The sequence below is a fragment of the Phaeodactylum tricornutum genome, chromosome 21, assembly GCF_000150955.2.
Source record: "Phaeodactylum tricornutum CCAP 1055/1 chromosome 21, whole genome shotgun sequence".
Taxonomy (NCBI): domain Eukaryota; phylum Bacillariophyta; class Bacillariophyceae; order Surirellales; family Neidiaceae; genus Phaeodactylum; species Phaeodactylum tricornutum.
Genome location: NC_011689.1, coordinates 340,036 through 357,051, shown reverse-complemented (window position 1 = coordinate 357,051; position 17,016 = coordinate 340,036). Strand labels below are relative to the sequence as shown.

Genomic DNA, 17,016 nt, shown 5'->3' with positions numbered 1-17,016 from the left:
TGGGAACCGTCGTCGTTGGTCCTCAAAGTGTTCGGGGTTAGATTGTTTATTCGTGGAATAGAAGGCGACATCCGACAGATATTTTATATATAACATTTCAGTACCGATGCCTCCAAAACACGACCCATACTTAATGGATTTGGAACGCGCTACGGGTTTTCTGCGTCGATTTATGACAGTGAACGAGAACAACTCGTAGTGCCTATATAATTTATCTGTGATTCCCTCTCGACAGCGAAATCCTTGGGGCAGGTTTCGAAAGTCCAAACTGGATCGCTGTACTCGCTCGGTGACCACACTTTCTACAAAGACGAGAGAGTGCATCCCGTAATTGAACTTGGGATCCTCTTCCTCTTCATGACGAAGTCAGTTTTACGTCCGTACCGGACGGCTCCCGTGGGACGAATCGATGCGCAGACACAGGCCTTTCACACCAAGCTCGCCATCTCACTCGCCTTGGTATCCGTCGCACTCTTGGCTGTACTCTCACTCGTCTACGGACCAGGAAACGTCTCCACATCCACAGCGGTGGGGAGTCACAACTGGTACACGGCTCGTGTGCTCCAACAAAACACAGACGATGCGACTCCCACCGATTACACGTCGTATTCCTGCCACTACATCTTCGACGTGACTACGGAACCCGGTGCCGATCGTTGTCAGTTTGCCCGCGAATGCAATCTCGGCGACGGACTCTGGGCTCCCTTTGTCTTTTGTGGATCGGCAAGTTCGTTCTCTGCCACCACGTGGACGGCAATCCTTAGTCCTTTCCTATTGTTCTGGATGGTCTTGCTCTTCCGGATGCTCGGGAGCACCGCGGAAGAGTTCTTTTCACCCGCTTTGGAAATGTTCTCCTTCAAACTGGGACTCCCCCCGCGCTTTGCCGGAGTTTCCTTGTTGGCCCTCGGCAACGGTGCCGCCGACGTGAGCGCCACCGTCGCCGCCATTACCACCGACCCCGTCAACGGTTACCAGCTCAGTTTGGGAGCCCTCACCGGAGCCGCCATGGTGATTGGTTCGGTCGTTTCGGCACTCGTCGTGCTCGTCGCTGGTGGAGTTCCCTGTCGCGGGGCACTCGTGCGTGACGTAGCGGCTCTCCTCGTTGCCATTGCCGTCGTCTGGTACCGACTCGCCTCCGGGACCATGGGACCGGATAGTATCACCATATTCCTTACCCTCTATTTCGTCTTTGTCGTCCTCGTCCTCGCCGCCGACGTCTACCACCGTGCCGTCGTGCTCCCCCGACGCAGTCGACAAGCCGACGATCGCGAACGTGAACGAGAATTGGCGGAACGGCGCCGCGTCGAAGCCGATGGTTCCGCGGTGCCCGGGGCCAACCCGGCCGTCGGGCCATCGCTATCGTCCAACACACCATCCCACGGCTTGGACCAGTTTCTCACGGCTCTTTCCAATTACGACAACGATCCCCGGACCACCGGATGGGGAGTCGAGTCGGAAGACTTGGCGGACGATCGACCGGTCCGCCTGCACGGATCGCAAGGCATTTTGCACGGTCACGCGCCGACACCGGAACGTCTGGATTCCACCACCGAAGGGGGAATCGCGCACCACTACAACATGCTGGAAGACGCCGTGGATCGGACCTGCGTGGAAGATGGCAGTCCCGGCTTTTCCGCATCCAACTGGTCCGGGGCGCTACAGGACGGGTACAGTGAGTTGCGAAAACACGCGGAGCAAACGTGGGAGGACATTGTCTACAATGCCGACGTCGGCCTCGTCTCCAAGATTTTGTTGATTGCCGAATTTCCCTTTACCGTTTTACGCAAAGCAACCGTTGCCATTCCCTGTGAGGGGTACTACGTGCGTGCTCTAGTGGCCTTGTCATTGGCGCTATCACCCGTATGGTTGGCGTTTTACATGTACCGGAGTCACGACACGAACGTCCTGGGGACGGCCTTTGGGATTTTTTGGGGTATCATGGTACTGGCAGCGCTGCTGGTGCTGCGGTACGCTCCTGGTGGACAAGGCAACATGGCTCTGTCGGTTGCGACACCCATTGCCTTGTACGGATTCGTCGTTGGAGCCACCTGGATTGATACCATTGCCGATATGCTCGTGTCACTCCTTGATTTCATCGGCATCGTGTTGCGGATACCCGGTCCGATTGTTGGCCTTACCATACTGGCCTGGGGTAATTCCATGGGCGATTTGAGTGCCAACGTTACCATGGCTCGTAAAGGGTTGGCCAACATGGCCATGACGGCCTGTTTCGCCGGCCCGTTTTTCAACATTCTCATGGGCCTGGGGTTGGGCTTTGGGCGGTTGGCGGCCCAAACCGGACAGAGCGAATTCCAAGTGTCGCTGTCGCCGTCGGTCGTGACGGGTTTTTTGTTTATTGTATTGAATTCGGTGACCATCATCGCGACCGGGCTATTTTTTGGAGAAATCGGGACCATTCCCAAAAATTACGGCTACATTGCCTTGACTCTATACACGGTATACTTGGTAACGTCGATTTCCCTACAGTATTCCAAGTATGGCCAGGAAAAGGAGGTATAACGCAAGGGACGACTGCGCAGCTCGACCCCGGAAGGCTTCTAAAACATTGCATAACGATAAGCGTGACACAGTACTAATAATGATACAAAAGCGAGTCTTTCGCTTTAATCGACCACTCCGTTTCGGTAAAACGTGGAAGATTCAAAACCATCCCTTGTACTCTTGTTGCAAATGGTCGTCCACGAGCACGCGAAGTGCCGCAATGGTAGCGGGACTCGTCCGGCAGCAGCCGCCAATTAGGATGGACGGCGTCGGATCGGTGGGACGATGGCGTCGCCACTCGTCTTCGACTGTTCGTAGGACAGCCACGATTTCCGACGCCATGGCGGCGGGCGCGGTACAGCCCGTGCCCGTGTGCCAGGTGCCCGTGACCGCATCCCACAGCTCGCCACTGTTGGGGTACAGTACCAAGCCGCGTCGGTGTTTGCCACTCGCTTCTTGCGCCACGTGTTGCGTGAGAATGCGGACCAAGGCGGGAAGGTGTGTTACGGAACAGCAATTAAGACCCCAAGCGGAGACTGCGGTACAGGGAATCTGCGACAGCACGTTGAGTGCTGCGACCAACGGCGTTCCGTCGTTCAATTCGCGTTCGTTCCGACAACTTAAGGAAATCCAGCACGCAGTCTTATTCAACAACATTGGCGCTGCTCCGTTGGTTGGTTGAAACAGTTGCACGAGTGCGTGGCACTCGAGCAAACTTGGTACGGTTTCAATGGCGATCCCGTCGGGATGCAGTTGTACGGCACGCCGCACCTTGCGTCGGTGAAAGTGTACCAAATCATCCACCGTCACGGGTCCATAATTTCCCGTGTATTCGGCACCATTGGCCAGAATGGCTCCGTAACAACCCGAGGAGGCCACGACGTAACGCGGGACGGAGGACGTCTCGAGCTCTGGCTGACGGAGAGTGTGCGGTCGCTGTTGATTGTGACAATAGTCTTTCACCGCTTGTTGGGCAATTTCTACCCCGTCGTTCCACAAAGTATTCACGACGGCGTCGTCCATTACTCGGCTATCCTTATCGTTCGTCGCCATCTTCCCTTTAGGCCAATACGCAGCTTGGTAGTGACACTGGTACGTGACTGTCGAGAGAACGTTGGCTCCGGCTCGGAGCCAATCATCGTGACCTTGCCGGACGAGGCGACGACCCGATTCGGAGAGTAAGAGACTACTGGACCACAATTCTCGATGCGGGAACGCACACGTCCGGCACGACAGTTTGTCGGACGAAGCGGAGTCCGCGTTGGTGGACGACAGGTTCGACTCCAAATGCGTACTGACGCCTCCATCCAACACTAGAATTCGATCCGTGTGGGAAGCGGAGTCGGGAGACGTGAACCAATCTTGAAGCAAAGACGGCATCTGTGGGAGGTAGTAGTCGATACTTGGTCGGACCATGGAGGTAAGAATGGAAGGGTGTGCGCTACGTCGCGCTGCTCGTTTCCAGTTGGTTAAGCTGCAGTCGAGGGTATCCACTGTCACCAGAGAGTTGGCAACGCCAAACACTTTGGTGCTGTTGCCTGATTCTAGAATATATTGCCGTGTTTCCTGTCTTCTATTCTATTCGTGTCAACAGTAAGGAAGGTCTTGATACCATTGTGTGTGTGTGTGTGTGCCTCTATCTGTCGACTAACCAACTAGCAAAAGACTGTTGCTGTTCGCAAGTCGATTGGACCATGGTGTAGGTGTTGCGTGTGAGTGAGTGTGTTTCCATCTCTGGGTCCATACCGATTCTCGATGCCGCATTCGGGATCGACGATCGTGCGGGAATCCCCGCAGTTCAGAAACGGTTAGCGTACGTACGTACGTTCGTTCCAAAGGGATCCTATTAGTAGAGTAGGCTTCCGAAGTAGGCCCCCGGAGCTCGAACAAAAAAACCTGTTGGAAAGATATGAGCGCCGCGAACCCGAAGCCTCCATTTCTCCTGATTTATAGTTTGTAAACTCAACGAACTTTGAATTGGAAGTTTGATTGGTTCGTATTCGTCTAAGATTGTAGCAGTCCCGTGTATTTCGTCAACGATAAACGAACTGACAATGAAAGTCTACTTCAACAGGCCGGTTCCTACCGCTTGCGCGGCCCGTATCCCACCGTAGGTGGTACGCTCCTTCCTAACTGTAAACCGTATTCTACGGCAAGGTGGTTGGTTGGTTAATTGATTCCTCCCCGAGGTCTTATTGTTCGGGATATCAACACATTTCGACTGCGTATAAGTACAACGATAAGTACTATGCGACTGTGAACGAAGAACTCTCGACCGGTATTCCTGAGAGGTTTGGATCGGTCTCTGTGCTTTTGAAGTCTGTTTGTATGTTGACAGCATGCAGTGACCTACAGACCTCTTACAATTCGTTCACTTTGGATAGAGTGAGGGCGGCGCCGCGTCAACGAGAAAAATATCCCGCAAAATCCATTCGGTACGTACCTTACCTACAGTTACCCTGCAATACCTCTATCGATCGTGAAGGGACATACTCACAGTCAAGGAATACGTATTTCGAGCATTCAGTATCACAATAATTACAACAGTACAATCTAGACGCGTGCGCCTTGCCGTTCTTACTAATACGCACGACCACTGCCAGGGTTTTTCGTTCGCCGTCCCTCCTCCCGAACGATTTCCCTACCACACTTCCAGGATGCCCGCCGCCGGCTCCGAGCGCACCATGGCGACACCACTGCCGCTTCCGGAAGCGGTAGTACCCGCCGTATCGCTGTCGTCCCGTATTGCGCGTGGAGTCGGATCGATCTGGACTACTCTGTCCGGTCACAAACGACCCGCAGCAGACCGCGACGATATTGCGGAAGGAGGGCCGCAACGGCAAGTCCGCGCACGCGTATCCGCCTCACCCAAAGCGGAGAACGGTACGTTTGGATCCGTGCCCGACGACTCTGTGACCAACCCGTTGTTGTCGTTGCCTTTGTGGGATCCTGTGGTGCCTCCAGGCTTCTGTGGAATTTGTCTCGATACCGTCCTGATGCCTACTAGTAAGGTTGGTTCCCTTCCCACTTGCGGTCACTGCTTTCACGTACATTGCTACGCCAAGTGGAAGGCCTTTTGTCCTTCTGCCGTCGCCTTTTGGCGGTGTCCCTTGTGCGATCAAGACGCGTCCGACTTTTACAAACTCCAACTCTTTCCCCAGCTCGAGCAAGCCGACGACGACAATAACAACAACCACGAACAGTCGCAGGACCAAGTCTCTCGACTCCCCACGCCACTGGAACGGGACGAATTCCACGACGCCGTCTCCGGTGTAACTCTCAGTGGCACACTCCGCAAGCTCGTCAACCACGTATCCTCCAGTACAGACCCGCACGTCGTCACGCGCGCCTTGGACGAACTTTCGACCTTGGCCTTTCGGTACAACCACGCCCGCGTTCCCATTTGCGTGACGGGAGGGATTGCCGGGATTGTGCGCGTCTTGACCACCTGGTCGCACGATACCAAGACCACCACGACTGCTGCACTCCGACACGCTTGTCAGCTACTCGGGAATCTACCCCTCAACGAGTCGGCCACGGAACGGATCGAAATCGCCATATGCAATGCCGGAGGCATGGACGCCATATTGTCCATCATGCAACAACACCCCGACGACGTGGATTTACAAGAACAAGCGGTCTTTTCCCTAGGCAAATTCATCTGCGAAGATGAACTGCTCGAGACCAATTACGTGGCCGATCAAATACCGGCCATTTTTCGAACCATGCAACGACACAGTGATGCGGCGTTGGTGCAAACCTACGGGTGCTACGCCTTGGCTAGTTTAACCTTTCGAGAAGACGTTCAGGAAGTGGTACAAATGATCACCGCGCAACACGGCATACCTATTGTTTTACAAGCACTGACACAGCACGTCGACGATCCCGATGTGGTGGATGCCGCCTTGAACCTGTTGGCCAATCTCACCGAACACGATACCTCGCAGACGCGCGGTATCCTCGAATCGAAATCACTCAAGGTTCTGGGCCGAGCCATGCAGAATTTTACGGAACTTGTTGATGTACAGATGCACGGCATTGTTATTCTCCAACGAATATTACGATTGCCGGACCGTATCAGCGAAGCCGCTCTGATGGAATTGGGGCAAGCCGGGGTTGTGGTTGCCTTGACCAAATCCATTGACTTGTATGCGGATAAAGTCGATTTGCAAATCGGGGCGATTATCATTCTCGCACGGTTGGCGCCCCTGGTCGATCTGCAACCAATCATGCGCGATGCCGGTACACCGGGGGTCCTGCGGGTCACGATGGATATATATAACGATGAAGAAACACTCATGACGCACGCTTATCAGGTGTTGTCCTGTTGTTCCGAATCACCGGTGCCCGCGGTTGCCGCGGCGGCAGCGGTCGATGTGGAGGCGTGACACCAGTTACCATTTTTAGCACGTTTCGTAACAGACTGCTACTTTAAAAACATAATTGCGGGTGGTTTCGTGTCTCTAGAGGTATTTGGCGAGGTAGCGCAGCGGCTTTGCGCGACCCCCGGAGGGTCTGATGGAAGGCGTGTATGTTTGCTCGAGACCACTTCACCCCACTATCCAGTGTTTTCCCCCGGGTTTGACGATGAAGGAGTATTGTTATTTACTCCCCTTGGCAGGTCTGGTCTCTGGCGTCTCTGACTTGTAGTAAACGAACTGGCAGTGAGCTGTGCTTAGGAGCATTGCACGGTACGTAACTATTCGTTTACAACAGAACTTGGCTTTTTCCAAACGAAAAGGCTCCCATCGACGTTGTTACTGGTGTAACCATCTTTAGTGGTATAAAATGATCCATCGGCGAAGCACTCCCAGCCGTCCCAAGTGGAGGCGAGGGTTGGCAAGGCCTCGATACAAATACCGGAAAGGGACCAAAAAATACCGCCCGGCCGTAGCACGCGCTGCAGTTCCGTGACGGCCTTTTGTAAATTCTCGATTTTCTCTGGGTTGGTCGCACCATTAATGTAGATGGCGTCCAGCGTCCCCTTGTCAAGGACAACGTCGAACGTTTGTGATGTGTAGGGCAAACTTCGGCAATCGGCGTTTTCCAAATCAATCAGTCGTCCATTCAAGTTCGATCGGCAAAACGCGATACTCTCGGTGGCGTAATCAAAGGCCGACACGATATATCCAGCATCGTATAAATCAGTCAAAAGCGAATCCGTGCCAACACCAGGTACTAGTACGTGAGTATCTCTGTGATCGCGTTGCAGAAAGTCTTCCACCAAGGGTTGTAGATCTTCCCAGCCAGCGTACCAGGTAAAGCCCGCATCACGGCTTCGGTAGAAATCTTGCCAGTACGATTGTTCCCCAAAGGGCTGTGCGGGTGATGACGAAAACGAAAGCGCTCGCTTGTTTATCGAGTGTCTCCTCGTTCTTGGTGTATTTGTGAGAATCCAACCCCAAACGGAGTGCAAAGAAGAAAACGCGCAGCACACTACTAGCAATTCGTTCCTACGTCGAAAGCGTATTCGCCTGCAAGATGCAGTCATCTTACTGAGAATATATGCAACCAAGCGATGACCTTTATGTTTGTTCAACCTTGGGACTGTGATGAGTCCAGCGGACAGATCCGGAATGGGTCCTCGACGCGCAATTGCACGATCGGTTTTTTATAGTCGGCAAAACACACGGAAAATATTGTTTTTGCATCGCACAGTTAGTGGCTTCGTGTCACACTCACTGTCAGTCAGGAGACGAATTCAGTCGGAAAATAATTTTTGCTTCATTACATTACTATGTTGTGAAACACATGTGTCAACTTGGTTTCACTCGGTCAGTTGACTTGTAGATTCTGTAGCTTGGAGGCAATAGTCGTGGCCAGTCTATCGCTCGCACTCTGTTAGAGAAGAAGTGCTCACATTTATCCAATCAGCCCACTCGTTCCCTTGGTAGTGGAAAGACTAGTCCCTATTATCGATTCGTGCGAGCCCGCAGCTCGACAAGTTGCCGACGAAGCATGGCGTTTTCTGCTTCCAACTCTTGTTGCCGTTCTTCGACAGCTTCCAAGACCTTGCTCACTTCGCGCAACAAATCGTCCTTTTCTTCTAGCTGTTGCTGCAAAAAACTCGAATCGGCCTTCCGCAAAGATGTTGTCATTTCTTGACGTTCCAATTGTGCCCGCAAATGTTTTACCTCCTCTTCTTGCGGAAGTGTCTTGGCCAAGTCGCGGCGCTTTTTCAAAACCGATCCCAAAAGGCTTTGAATTCTTGACAATTCGACGTGCATGTCCTTTTCTAACGGCACCCCCTTCGATGGCGAGCTACCGGTCTGGGTGGGTGTGGACGGCACGGAATTTGCGTCGCTCACAAAAGAGAAAAGCCGTTCGTCGTCTTCCGCGTCGTCAAAATCGGTACTATCGGTCGTATCTAGCAGATCTTCCGGTGCCCGTACCGGCTGTGATTTCAAAATAAGCTTTTCCATCGTTTGAATGGCGTCCATCAGCTCCAAAATTTCGTTCTCAGCCTCCGCCGCATCGGCACTCGAGACAGAGCTTGTCGTCGCGGCTACACTATCGGGTTGCGTCGATACACGAGCCTTGGTTTGTCGTGCTTCGTTCAACTGCTGCTTCAGATCTTCTATTTCTTCCCGGTACGATTGCAACAAGGTTTTTTCGTCGAGTGTTTCTTGAATGGTTGCTTTCTGCGGAATCTTTTTGGCTCGATTGGCGAATTTGAACGTGTTGTGGGATTCTTCCAAATGCGAGGCGAGTGGTGAAATACAGCACACGAGTACGACTTGTGCGTTGCCGGCTAGTGAGGGCTGCAACAGCCGGGTCAGTTTGGAATCGCGGTAGGGGACGTGCGAATGAATGCCCTCGGAAAGAGCGTAAACGACCTTGCCCAAGGTCATGAGAGATTTGTTGATGTAGTGACCTTCCTGGCGCCGTTCCGTACTGCCGGTGAGTCGGACCGATTCGGAACCGGCCAAATCCACCAACGACAGACTCGAGACACGAACCGGGCCCCGACCAGCCAACGAAGACAGGGACGACTGTGACGAAAGCGGTGTCAGGCACCGGGTTGGCGTTGTCGGGGCGTTGCCGCTACTGCCGTTTTTTTCATGCATCCCCCGGCTTTCTATCCACAATCGGACCATAACGTGGGATCGGGAGGAATGTTGATTGAGATGAGTGGCGCCGACCTGACGTCGTGCTTCACCCTTTTGCAATACTTGAAAAACTTGTGACGGGGTCGTCACGACTTCTTCGCGTAGACCCTTGATAATGAGTCCGTCGACACTATCAAACAGACGCACGGGAGGAGCGGTAGCGGACGTGGCCAGTAAATCCCGAATATGTTCCTTGTACACTTCCAAGTACGATACGCGCAGCAGGTATTCACGCGGCGTGTTCTGAGCCTGTAGATACGCAAAGCATTCCTGTATACAGAGTGGGATGAGCCCCGGTTGGACACTCGTTCCACTCATGGTGTGTGTTTTCCCCGTGGATGTTTGTCCGTAGGCGAGGACGGCGGCGTGAAACCCGTCCATCGCGGCGTGTACCCGATCCCGCACCGATTGCTGGTACAAGTCGTGAGTCGTCGTGGCGGGGCCGTAGACCCGGTCCAAGGTGTACTGGTGCGTCCGCCCTTGTACCAGTTCCGTTCGTGAACTCTGTCGCACCGTGTCGTCGCTCCCAACGTCCCACGCGTAGAACGGATCAACCAACGGTATCGTGTCACGCTGCGGATCCGGTGTGGAGATTGCCAAACGTCGGGCCGATCCTCCCCGCAACGGCGTGCGGGGTATCTGTGCCTTGCGATTGCGGGCCGTTTTCTTTTCGAAAAAGGAAGCCGAGCTTTCCTTGCCGATCGATAATGGTCGGATCCGACAGCAGACTTCAATGTGTGTGTGGCGCGTACCGATTTCGCCGTCCGAGTGGTGGGAGTTTTCCATTGTGCGGGCAACGACTACCGTCGGCGGGGGAGGCATGCTTGTGTTGTTCTCGAGAGTAGACGACGTTTGATTGACGTTCGGGGTCCCCTTTTTCTATACGTAACGTTAACCAAGAGTGATGCTTCGTTACGATTGACGGTGAGTGAGTGGGGAAGGTAGCTGCAGCGTGTGCAACGGTGTACACTCGCGTACCGTTCGTCTTACCGATACTGTTTCTGTTTGTAGTATTCGCGCCCATGGTCATTGCACGGACGACACTTGACTCTGAGTCCGAAGGGCCTTCCGAGACCGAGTCCTTCGGATCCCTGGCGATCCTTGATACGGTACTCAGTAATTACAAAAAATAGTCGCCTGCGATGTAAGACAGACATCTATTTAGTGTATGGAAGTCGCACTCTACTAGACGTTTGGCGAGTACTTGACAGGCTAGTCCGGAATGGGGGAACGGTGAGAAGAGGCCCTCGGTTGTCTTTCCCCTTTGGATCCATACCGGATACCAATGGTAGTAAAGATTCGAGGTTTGTTTGGGAAAGGGGGGATTGGGAAATGGATAGCTGACGGCTGTATGGGATCGAGAGACCTTTCCAGCAGTGCGTAGGTACGCCGAGACACACACACAAAAAGACAGAGCAATGGCGGACGACCCCACGGCAATCTCGCCGTCGGAGGACTTTTCCCAAACGGTCGCCCACGTCCTCTTGGCCTGTGAAGAGTTACGACGCCCTATCACGGAGACTCCGGACGAACCCACAGTACTACAGGCCGTCGAACGCATTCGATCGTGGCAAGCCGATTGGGATCACGTCATTCTACCGAGCTTGGAACGTCTGGAACGACACACGGACGATGCCTCGTCATCGTCGTGGCCGCAGGGGGGCGTCGCAGCCGATTTGCTTGCGCATTGTCTCCAGAAGGCAATCACGGTGGCACAGCAAGTTCTGACGAGTGCGACGCGGATGCCAGAACCTACACAAGAGGACTTGGACACGCACGAGGTTATCGATGCTTCCTTGGATCAGATACAGCGGGATATACAGGGAGGAGTGGCGCGGTTGATGGAAGTCAACGTATTGCTCTGGGTACGCTACCGAACTAGATTTGGGAATCTGGCCGAAGAACAAATCTTGAATGATTTACAGTTAATCGAACTCTACGTTACGTACCAAAAGGACGTTTTCCGAAGGAGAGTGACACCTGCCGTGGCTCGGCTGAAACGTGCGAGAACGTCGGGGAATCTGGGTGCCCAGATCCCACCGGTCTCACTTTTGCCGGGAGCACGTGTCCAGCAACACGAGGACGACGACGACGACGAAGCTACACAAGCATCCGAAACCGTCCCCGTGGTAGAACAACATCACGCACCCGTCATGGCCAACATTCTGGGCCAAGCCTTGACTCTCATTCACCCGCTCTGGTCCTGGTTCGTCCAGTTGCCGCCGCCGCCGTCAGAAACACAGGGACCATCGGAAGATGATCCTTTGGTATCGGTAATACGAGCCGTATGCGTAGAATCTATACAGATACTCGATAATCAAGCTCAGACCATTGTGAAAACACTTTCGGATTGGTTTTGGGTTGATCAACCCCAAGCGGAGACCTGGATGCAACAAAGCATTGATTCCACAACGGTACATCTGGATCCGGCCGAACTAGGTCGACTCGATGGATTGGTGGAAGAAATGGCGTTTGGCTGCAAAGTTCAGGCCCGATACAGTGCTTTCCTGGAATCCACATCACTCGCCGGCTTGCAATCCACTATTGCGTCGCAACTGTTGCCGGAGTGGACTTGGAAATACGCGGCGTTGGAGCGATTTTTGGCCACACAGCAATGGCAATCAGCGTTGCTTTTGGCAGCGCCCGTCCATATTGTCATTGGTACAGACATTCAGGTTCCGTCGGTTGTGGAAGATGCACAATATCTATCCACCCGCGCCTTGGAACGCGCCGCCTCCACGCAATCGGCGCAAGCCATGGGAACCGTTGCGCACGCCTTGGCACACGATGTGTGGTCGACCGAAGTGAATGACAACGAGGCCGGCGCCGGAGTTTATGTCGCGTTGCTGGAGCAACGAGCTTCTTGGAAGGAGTCGTCCACCCATCGTAACGAGAAGGGCGGTGAGGAAGGGATCCAACCGAAAACTCAGGAAAAGAGCGGATTCGCTTCGGCTTTGTTGGACGCCTTGGACGAAGACTTGTCCCCGGACTCACCCCAACCTTATACGACCTCCCCGGAAAAAGGACATCGCACACCCACTGCTCCAACATCGGGAAACTTTTTGCGATCGTTTGTGGGACGCAACGATGAAAGCCTTCAGCAAATGGAATTGGAGATGCAGTTTTGTGTCTTGAATGGTATTCACGCCGCGTCCGGTGCTTGCCGGTCACTCGTATCTCTCTTGGATAGCCTGCTGCTGCCACTAGGAGACGAGGAGGAGGAGGACGTCGCTGCCACTAATGCTATCACTCCTTCCCGAGGCGACTCAAAAGCTTCTTCAATGGTGCAGCTGGCACGGGAGGACCTCGATCGGTACGCATCAGCGTACGAGTCTTTGTTGGCAATAAAAATCAAGCAATCTTTAGTGGAGTGGTGCGGCTATCGCCCCGACAGCACGGCACCAGATTTGCGACGTCGGCGAAACAATCTTTGTCTACTCCAACTCGAGACATTTTTCACCGACGAAAACTACGAACTCGACTCACACTCGATCCAAGAGTTAGAAGGAGACGAAAGACTGGAACGAAATCTGTTTGGACCACTCAAAGAATCGAGCTACTTGGTGCAGCTTGCAGATCGGATTGAACCACAAGTCCTTCATAAAGTAGGAGAGCAGTTGGCAAGCGCAATTGTTAATTTGATCTTGAACTCCTTGTGGAACGGTCAGAAGAGGGTCACAGAATGGGGGTCGCTACTCTTGTCCAAGGAGGTTCGAATGTTGAAGGAGTATATTCACAAGACGGTCTCCCCAATGGTTGAAGAAAGCACTTTGCCACCACTTGCTCCTGAGCTTTTGGATATATGGGAGCGTCTGTCGCAAGTGGTTGCTGTATTACAACTCGAAAAGCCGTCTGATTGGATAATTTACGCCACATCTTCTGTACTGAGCGCAACTGACTTGCAACGAACGCTTTCGTTGCGGACAGATTTCTCCGCGGACGCGATTCAGTCGGTTGTCCGGACTGTAACCCAAACCACAAATAAAGGATAAGAAATATAGTTGCTTTTGTCAAGAATGAGTGTGCTCCTCTCCTTTGATGCACGCTTCGTTTGTAGTCAATGTCACGTTCACTTATTTACCAAAATTTATTTATTACACGGGTTCAATTGCTCATGCGGTAGTAATGCTCTGGCCATCTGTGACAGCGTGGATAGCCTTCGCCACGTACTCGAGATTCTGATCATTCAAACCCGCAATGCTAATACGCCCATCTTTCGTCAAATAGATTTCGTATTCGTTCGTCAGCTGGTCACACATTTCTTTGGACATGCCGGTGAAGGCAAACATACCAATTTGGCCCGTCACGTGCGACCAATCATGCTTGGAGCCTACTTCCGACAATTTGGTTACAAGCTTGGTGCGCATGTCCAAAATACGATCCGCCATGGTGGCGCATTCTTTGTAGTACTGAGATGTCAGCTTCTCGTCTGACAATACCGTCCTCACGATGCTACTCCCGTGTTTCGGTGGGGAACTGTACATTGGTCGAATGATGCACTTTAGTTGCGACAGGATACGGTCCTTTTGATCCGCATCTCCACAAACCACCGACAGGGTCCCGCAGCGTTCTCCATAGAGTCCGAAATTTTTGGCAAACGACTGCGCTAGTAAGACGGGCAACCCACGCTTCACCACGTAGCGCAAGGCGGCGGCGTCCTTTTCGCCGTCGCCCGAGGCAAAGCCCTGATACGCCGAATCGAAAAAGACCACATGCGATTTTTCTTCCAAAACATCGGCAATGCGTTGCCAATCTTTCAATGTAGGGTCGCAGCCGGTGGGATTGTGCGCACAGGCATGCAGCAGAATAATAGAGCCGTCCTCGGCTTCCTGTAAATCCTCCAGCAATCCGTCCAAATCCAGCGCGTTGGTGGCACGATTGTAGTAACGGTATGGTGCGGCTTGCAAACCGCATTCAGCGAATATTTTCCAATGGTTTCCCCTAGAAAAAAGAGTACAAGTGAGGGGTTGGCAATCCTTGCGCTGATAAACAGCACCGCCACGAGAAAGAGAAAAACGAGGCCAACCTACCACGTGGGTGTGGGAATGTAAATCGTCCGTCCAGGCAAAAAGGTGCTCAAAAACTGTCCCCCAATTCGACAAGCTCCAGTCCCACTCAACGTTTGCACTCCAGCTATGCGATGAACATCCATTTCGTCGCCGTAGGCAAACGCCAGGGCCTTGTTGACAAAATCCGCGTCACCTTCGATAGGCAGGTACTCCTTGTTGTCGTTGTCCGCCATTAACACCTGTTCGGCTGCTCGAACGGAGGGAAGTACCCAAGGATTACCTTCGGCGTCCCGGTACGCACCCACACACACGTTAACCTTGCGGGGATCGGTGGAGGCCCGAAAGGCCTGGGCGATACCGAGAATAGCGTCCGGTGGACCAGCTTCGAGATCTTTCCATAAGGAGGCTGCCGTTGCCGCGGTGGCCGCCGGAGTCTTGAGCGAGAGCGCACAAGCTACGTGAATGGAAAGGACACACACGGCAAGCAGGGCAAACTTCATTATATGATTGTTAGCGAGATGGAGAATGGAACCATTGCTATGAATAGAGAGAGGCAGTAGGAAACTCGTAAAAGATTGGATGCAACGGGAAACTTCCATTATGTGAGGACGGAGGACGGACGCTCCTTCGAAACTACAGACTGTGACACTACGACATGTTGATCGAATCCGAACTGACTGTGACACGATACAGGATCCTCGGCGTGTCGTTCTCCATGGAGTCCACCGATGGGACCGCCTTCCCGTTAAGGCACGCCACTATTGCTGCATTTGATGTTGTACCACCATCTTTGCGTGCTATGACATTGCAACAAGCTTCCCATTGGATGTGGGGGTATCACCACAGATTGCAGGAACGTCTGGCCATCAGCAAAGCCAAGAATTGCGTATCAGCTCCGAAGCGTGTAAATAGATCTCTGATAACAACGCTGTACTTTAGCATTTTTACTCCAAACGTAAAAGTGCTTATCGTGCAGACTAAGAGAGTCGTCAACGAATAAAGAAATGAGCCGTTTTCGTTCTGATCATAGCTCTACTCACGGTCGCTATTACACTACATATCTATCCCGCAATTTTGTGACTCAACAAAGATACCGGGTCAATGTCAAAGATTATTTCCGAAGGACATACTGGTAGCTTCAGCGACTCGCGGACACTCAAGCTTCTTTCTTATCTAACATGACTGTGAATAAAAAGTTGGCTTCTAACAGTTAATAATGGTCTTTCCATCCAAACCGCTCCTGTGTGCTACAATTTGGCTGGCTGTTGTTCCCAAAGTTGCTCTGTCTTTTTCCTCTGAAGGTCGCGAATACCGTCAAGGTACAGCTCTTTCGGGGTGGTTACAAAATCTTTTTCCTGCGGCTCTCCAGGAGACTGATGACGTCGACAAGGATCGCCAACGAGACTTCCCAGAGCAGTACCCCGCTACGAACGAAATAAATCACTCTATTGTTTCAGGTGATACTGGAGATGCGCAGCTGGTCCGTCCGCTTTTGAAAAACACGCAACTTGAGTCAAAACCACTACGCGTCGTCTACGACGCGAACAGCAACGGATGGAACTACAAATCTTTTCACAACGCTGTCGATGGTAAAGGTGCGGCAATAATTATCGCTCGAGGCCACGGAACAGATTGGTTTGGAGGGTACAATCCAAAGGGATGGGCTGGTACCGGCGGTGCGAGACTGTCTATTGCTGCCTTTCTCTGGTACACGCGTAGTGATGGTGTACCGCAAAAATTGCAGAAAGTTGGCGGTGGCGGACAAGCTTGCGCCAAAGATGATCCGGATACTGGAATTTGGCTAGGAGCGGATGGGCTCGTTATTCCGTTAGCATCCGGAGATCCAAAGGAGGCTCAGTCAAAACTAGGAACCTACTTTGAGAAGAGAAGCGACGGCAAGCAGTCTCTTTTCGATGCTGGCTGCATTAAACTGGCCGATCTGAAAGTCCTTGTTGGTGAGTACGAGGACAATGAGGCAATCCCTTATTCAGGTGCTGTTTTCGATATGACTTCAGGTTAGCGCACTGAGCCGTAAGAAAGTCAGGTTTTGTTATGCACAGCGTCTGTTCTGACGTAGATTATTTCGTATTATAAGTTCCTTTTCAGAAAAAAATCCTACTTATGGTAACAGTGAAAGAGATTAGTAGACGACAATGCAAATGCATCCGTGTTAATGTAGTCCATTCGAAATTCTATTAGTGTATGTTATATAGTAGAATGCTTTACTAACGTGTAAATGGACTGACTGCGAGGTTGACGCTAATCTTCACAAAGAGGTATTTTAAGCAAATCTTCGACCCAGTGACAAACTTTAGGAGTTTGGTATACGGATCTTGCGCATCTGGTCATTATTTCCATAGGTCATCTCTCGTTTAGGTAGTTGAGGTCGGATTTCA

At 52.4% G+C, this 17,016-nt stretch overlaps 7 protein-coding genes across 7 annotated transcripts; 4 read left to right on the top strand and 3 right to left on the bottom strand.

Moving 5' to 3' along the window:
* Positions 1 to 310: 310 nt before the first annotated feature.
* PHATRDRAFT_49244 (predicted protein) lies at positions 311 to 2,536 on the top strand. Its single transcript, XM_002183940.1, has one exon. The coding sequence runs from the start codon at positions 358 to 360 to the stop codon at positions 2,518 to 2,520; it is 2,163 nt and encodes a 720-aa protein (XP_002183976.1). The 5' UTR covers positions 311 to 357; the 3' UTR covers positions 2,521 to 2,536.
* A 125-nt stretch (positions 2,537 to 2,661) lies between these two features.
* On the bottom strand, positions 2,662 to 3,918 carry PHATRDRAFT_39914 (predicted protein; the record flags this gene model as incomplete). The annotated part of the gene is made up of 1 exon (XM_002183823.1): positions 2,662 to 3,918. One exon carries the CDS (start codon positions 3,916 to 3,918, stop codon positions 2,662 to 2,664), a length of 1,257 nt encoding a protein of 418 aa, XP_002183859.1.
* Positions 3,919 to 4,970: 1,052 nt separating this feature from the next.
* On the top strand, positions 4,971 to 6,890 carry PHATRDRAFT_49243 (predicted protein; the record flags this gene model as incomplete). The annotated part of the gene is made up of 1 exon (XM_002183939.1): positions 4,971 to 6,890. The coding sequence occupies exon 1, from the start codon at positions 5,160 to 5,162 to the stop codon at positions 6,888 to 6,890; it is 1,731 nt and encodes a 576-aa protein (XP_002183975.1). The 5' UTR covers positions 4,971 to 5,159.
* A 2,154-nt stretch (positions 6,891 to 9,044) lies between these two features.
* Positions 9,045 to 10,076, bottom strand: Pt-KIF6 (kinesin family-like protein; the record flags this gene model as incomplete). Its single annotated transcript, XM_002183822.1, has 2 exons — positions 9,045 to 9,447; positions 9,520 to 10,076. Coding segments are annotated over 2 exons (960 nt in total), but the record flags the coding sequence as incomplete, so codon positions are not given.
* A 953-nt stretch (positions 10,077 to 11,029) lies between these two features.
* Positions 11,030 to 13,603, top strand: PHATRDRAFT_49241 (predicted protein; the record flags this gene model as incomplete). The annotated part of the gene is made up of 1 exon (XM_002183938.1): positions 11,030 to 13,603. One exon carries the CDS (start codon positions 11,030 to 11,032, stop codon positions 13,601 to 13,603), a length of 2,574 nt encoding a protein of 857 aa, XP_002183974.1.
* A 78-nt stretch (positions 13,604 to 13,681) lies between these two features.
* Positions 13,682 to 15,146, bottom strand: AAT_1 (aspartate transaminase). The gene is made up of 2 exons (XM_002183821.1): positions 14,642 to 15,146; positions 13,682 to 14,552 (listed from the first exon to the last, which is right to left on the bottom strand). Exons 1-2 carry the CDS (start codon positions 15,118 to 15,120, stop codon positions 13,724 to 13,726), a joined length of 1,308 nt encoding a protein of 435 aa, XP_002183857.1. The 5' UTR covers positions 15,121 to 15,146; the 3' UTR covers positions 13,682 to 13,723.
* A 299-nt stretch (positions 15,147 to 15,445) lies between these two features.
* Positions 15,446 to 16,640, top strand: PHATRDRAFT_49239 (predicted protein; the record flags this gene model as incomplete). The annotated part of the gene is made up of 1 exon (XM_002183937.1): positions 15,446 to 16,640. Exon 1 carries the CDS (start codon positions 15,837 to 15,839, stop codon positions 16,638 to 16,640), a length of 804 nt encoding a protein of 267 aa, XP_002183973.1. The 5' UTR covers positions 15,446 to 15,836.
* Between the last annotated feature and the right edge of the window lie 376 nt (positions 16,641 to 17,016).

Bases quoted from the DNA above. Each gene is read 5' to 3' on its own strand.
- PHATRDRAFT_49244 (XM_002183940.1), top strand. From the start codon at position 358: ATGACGAAGTCAGTTTTACGTCCGTACCGGACGGCTCCCGTGGGACGA.
- AAT_1 (XM_002183821.1), bottom strand. From the start codon at position 15,120: ATGAAGTTTGCCCTGCTTGCCGTGTGTGTCCTTTCCATTCACGTAGCT. The intron at 14,553-14,641 runs GTAGGTTGGCCT...TCTTTTTTCTAG, and splicing joins TACATTCCCACACCCACGTG to GGGAAACCATTGGAAAATAT.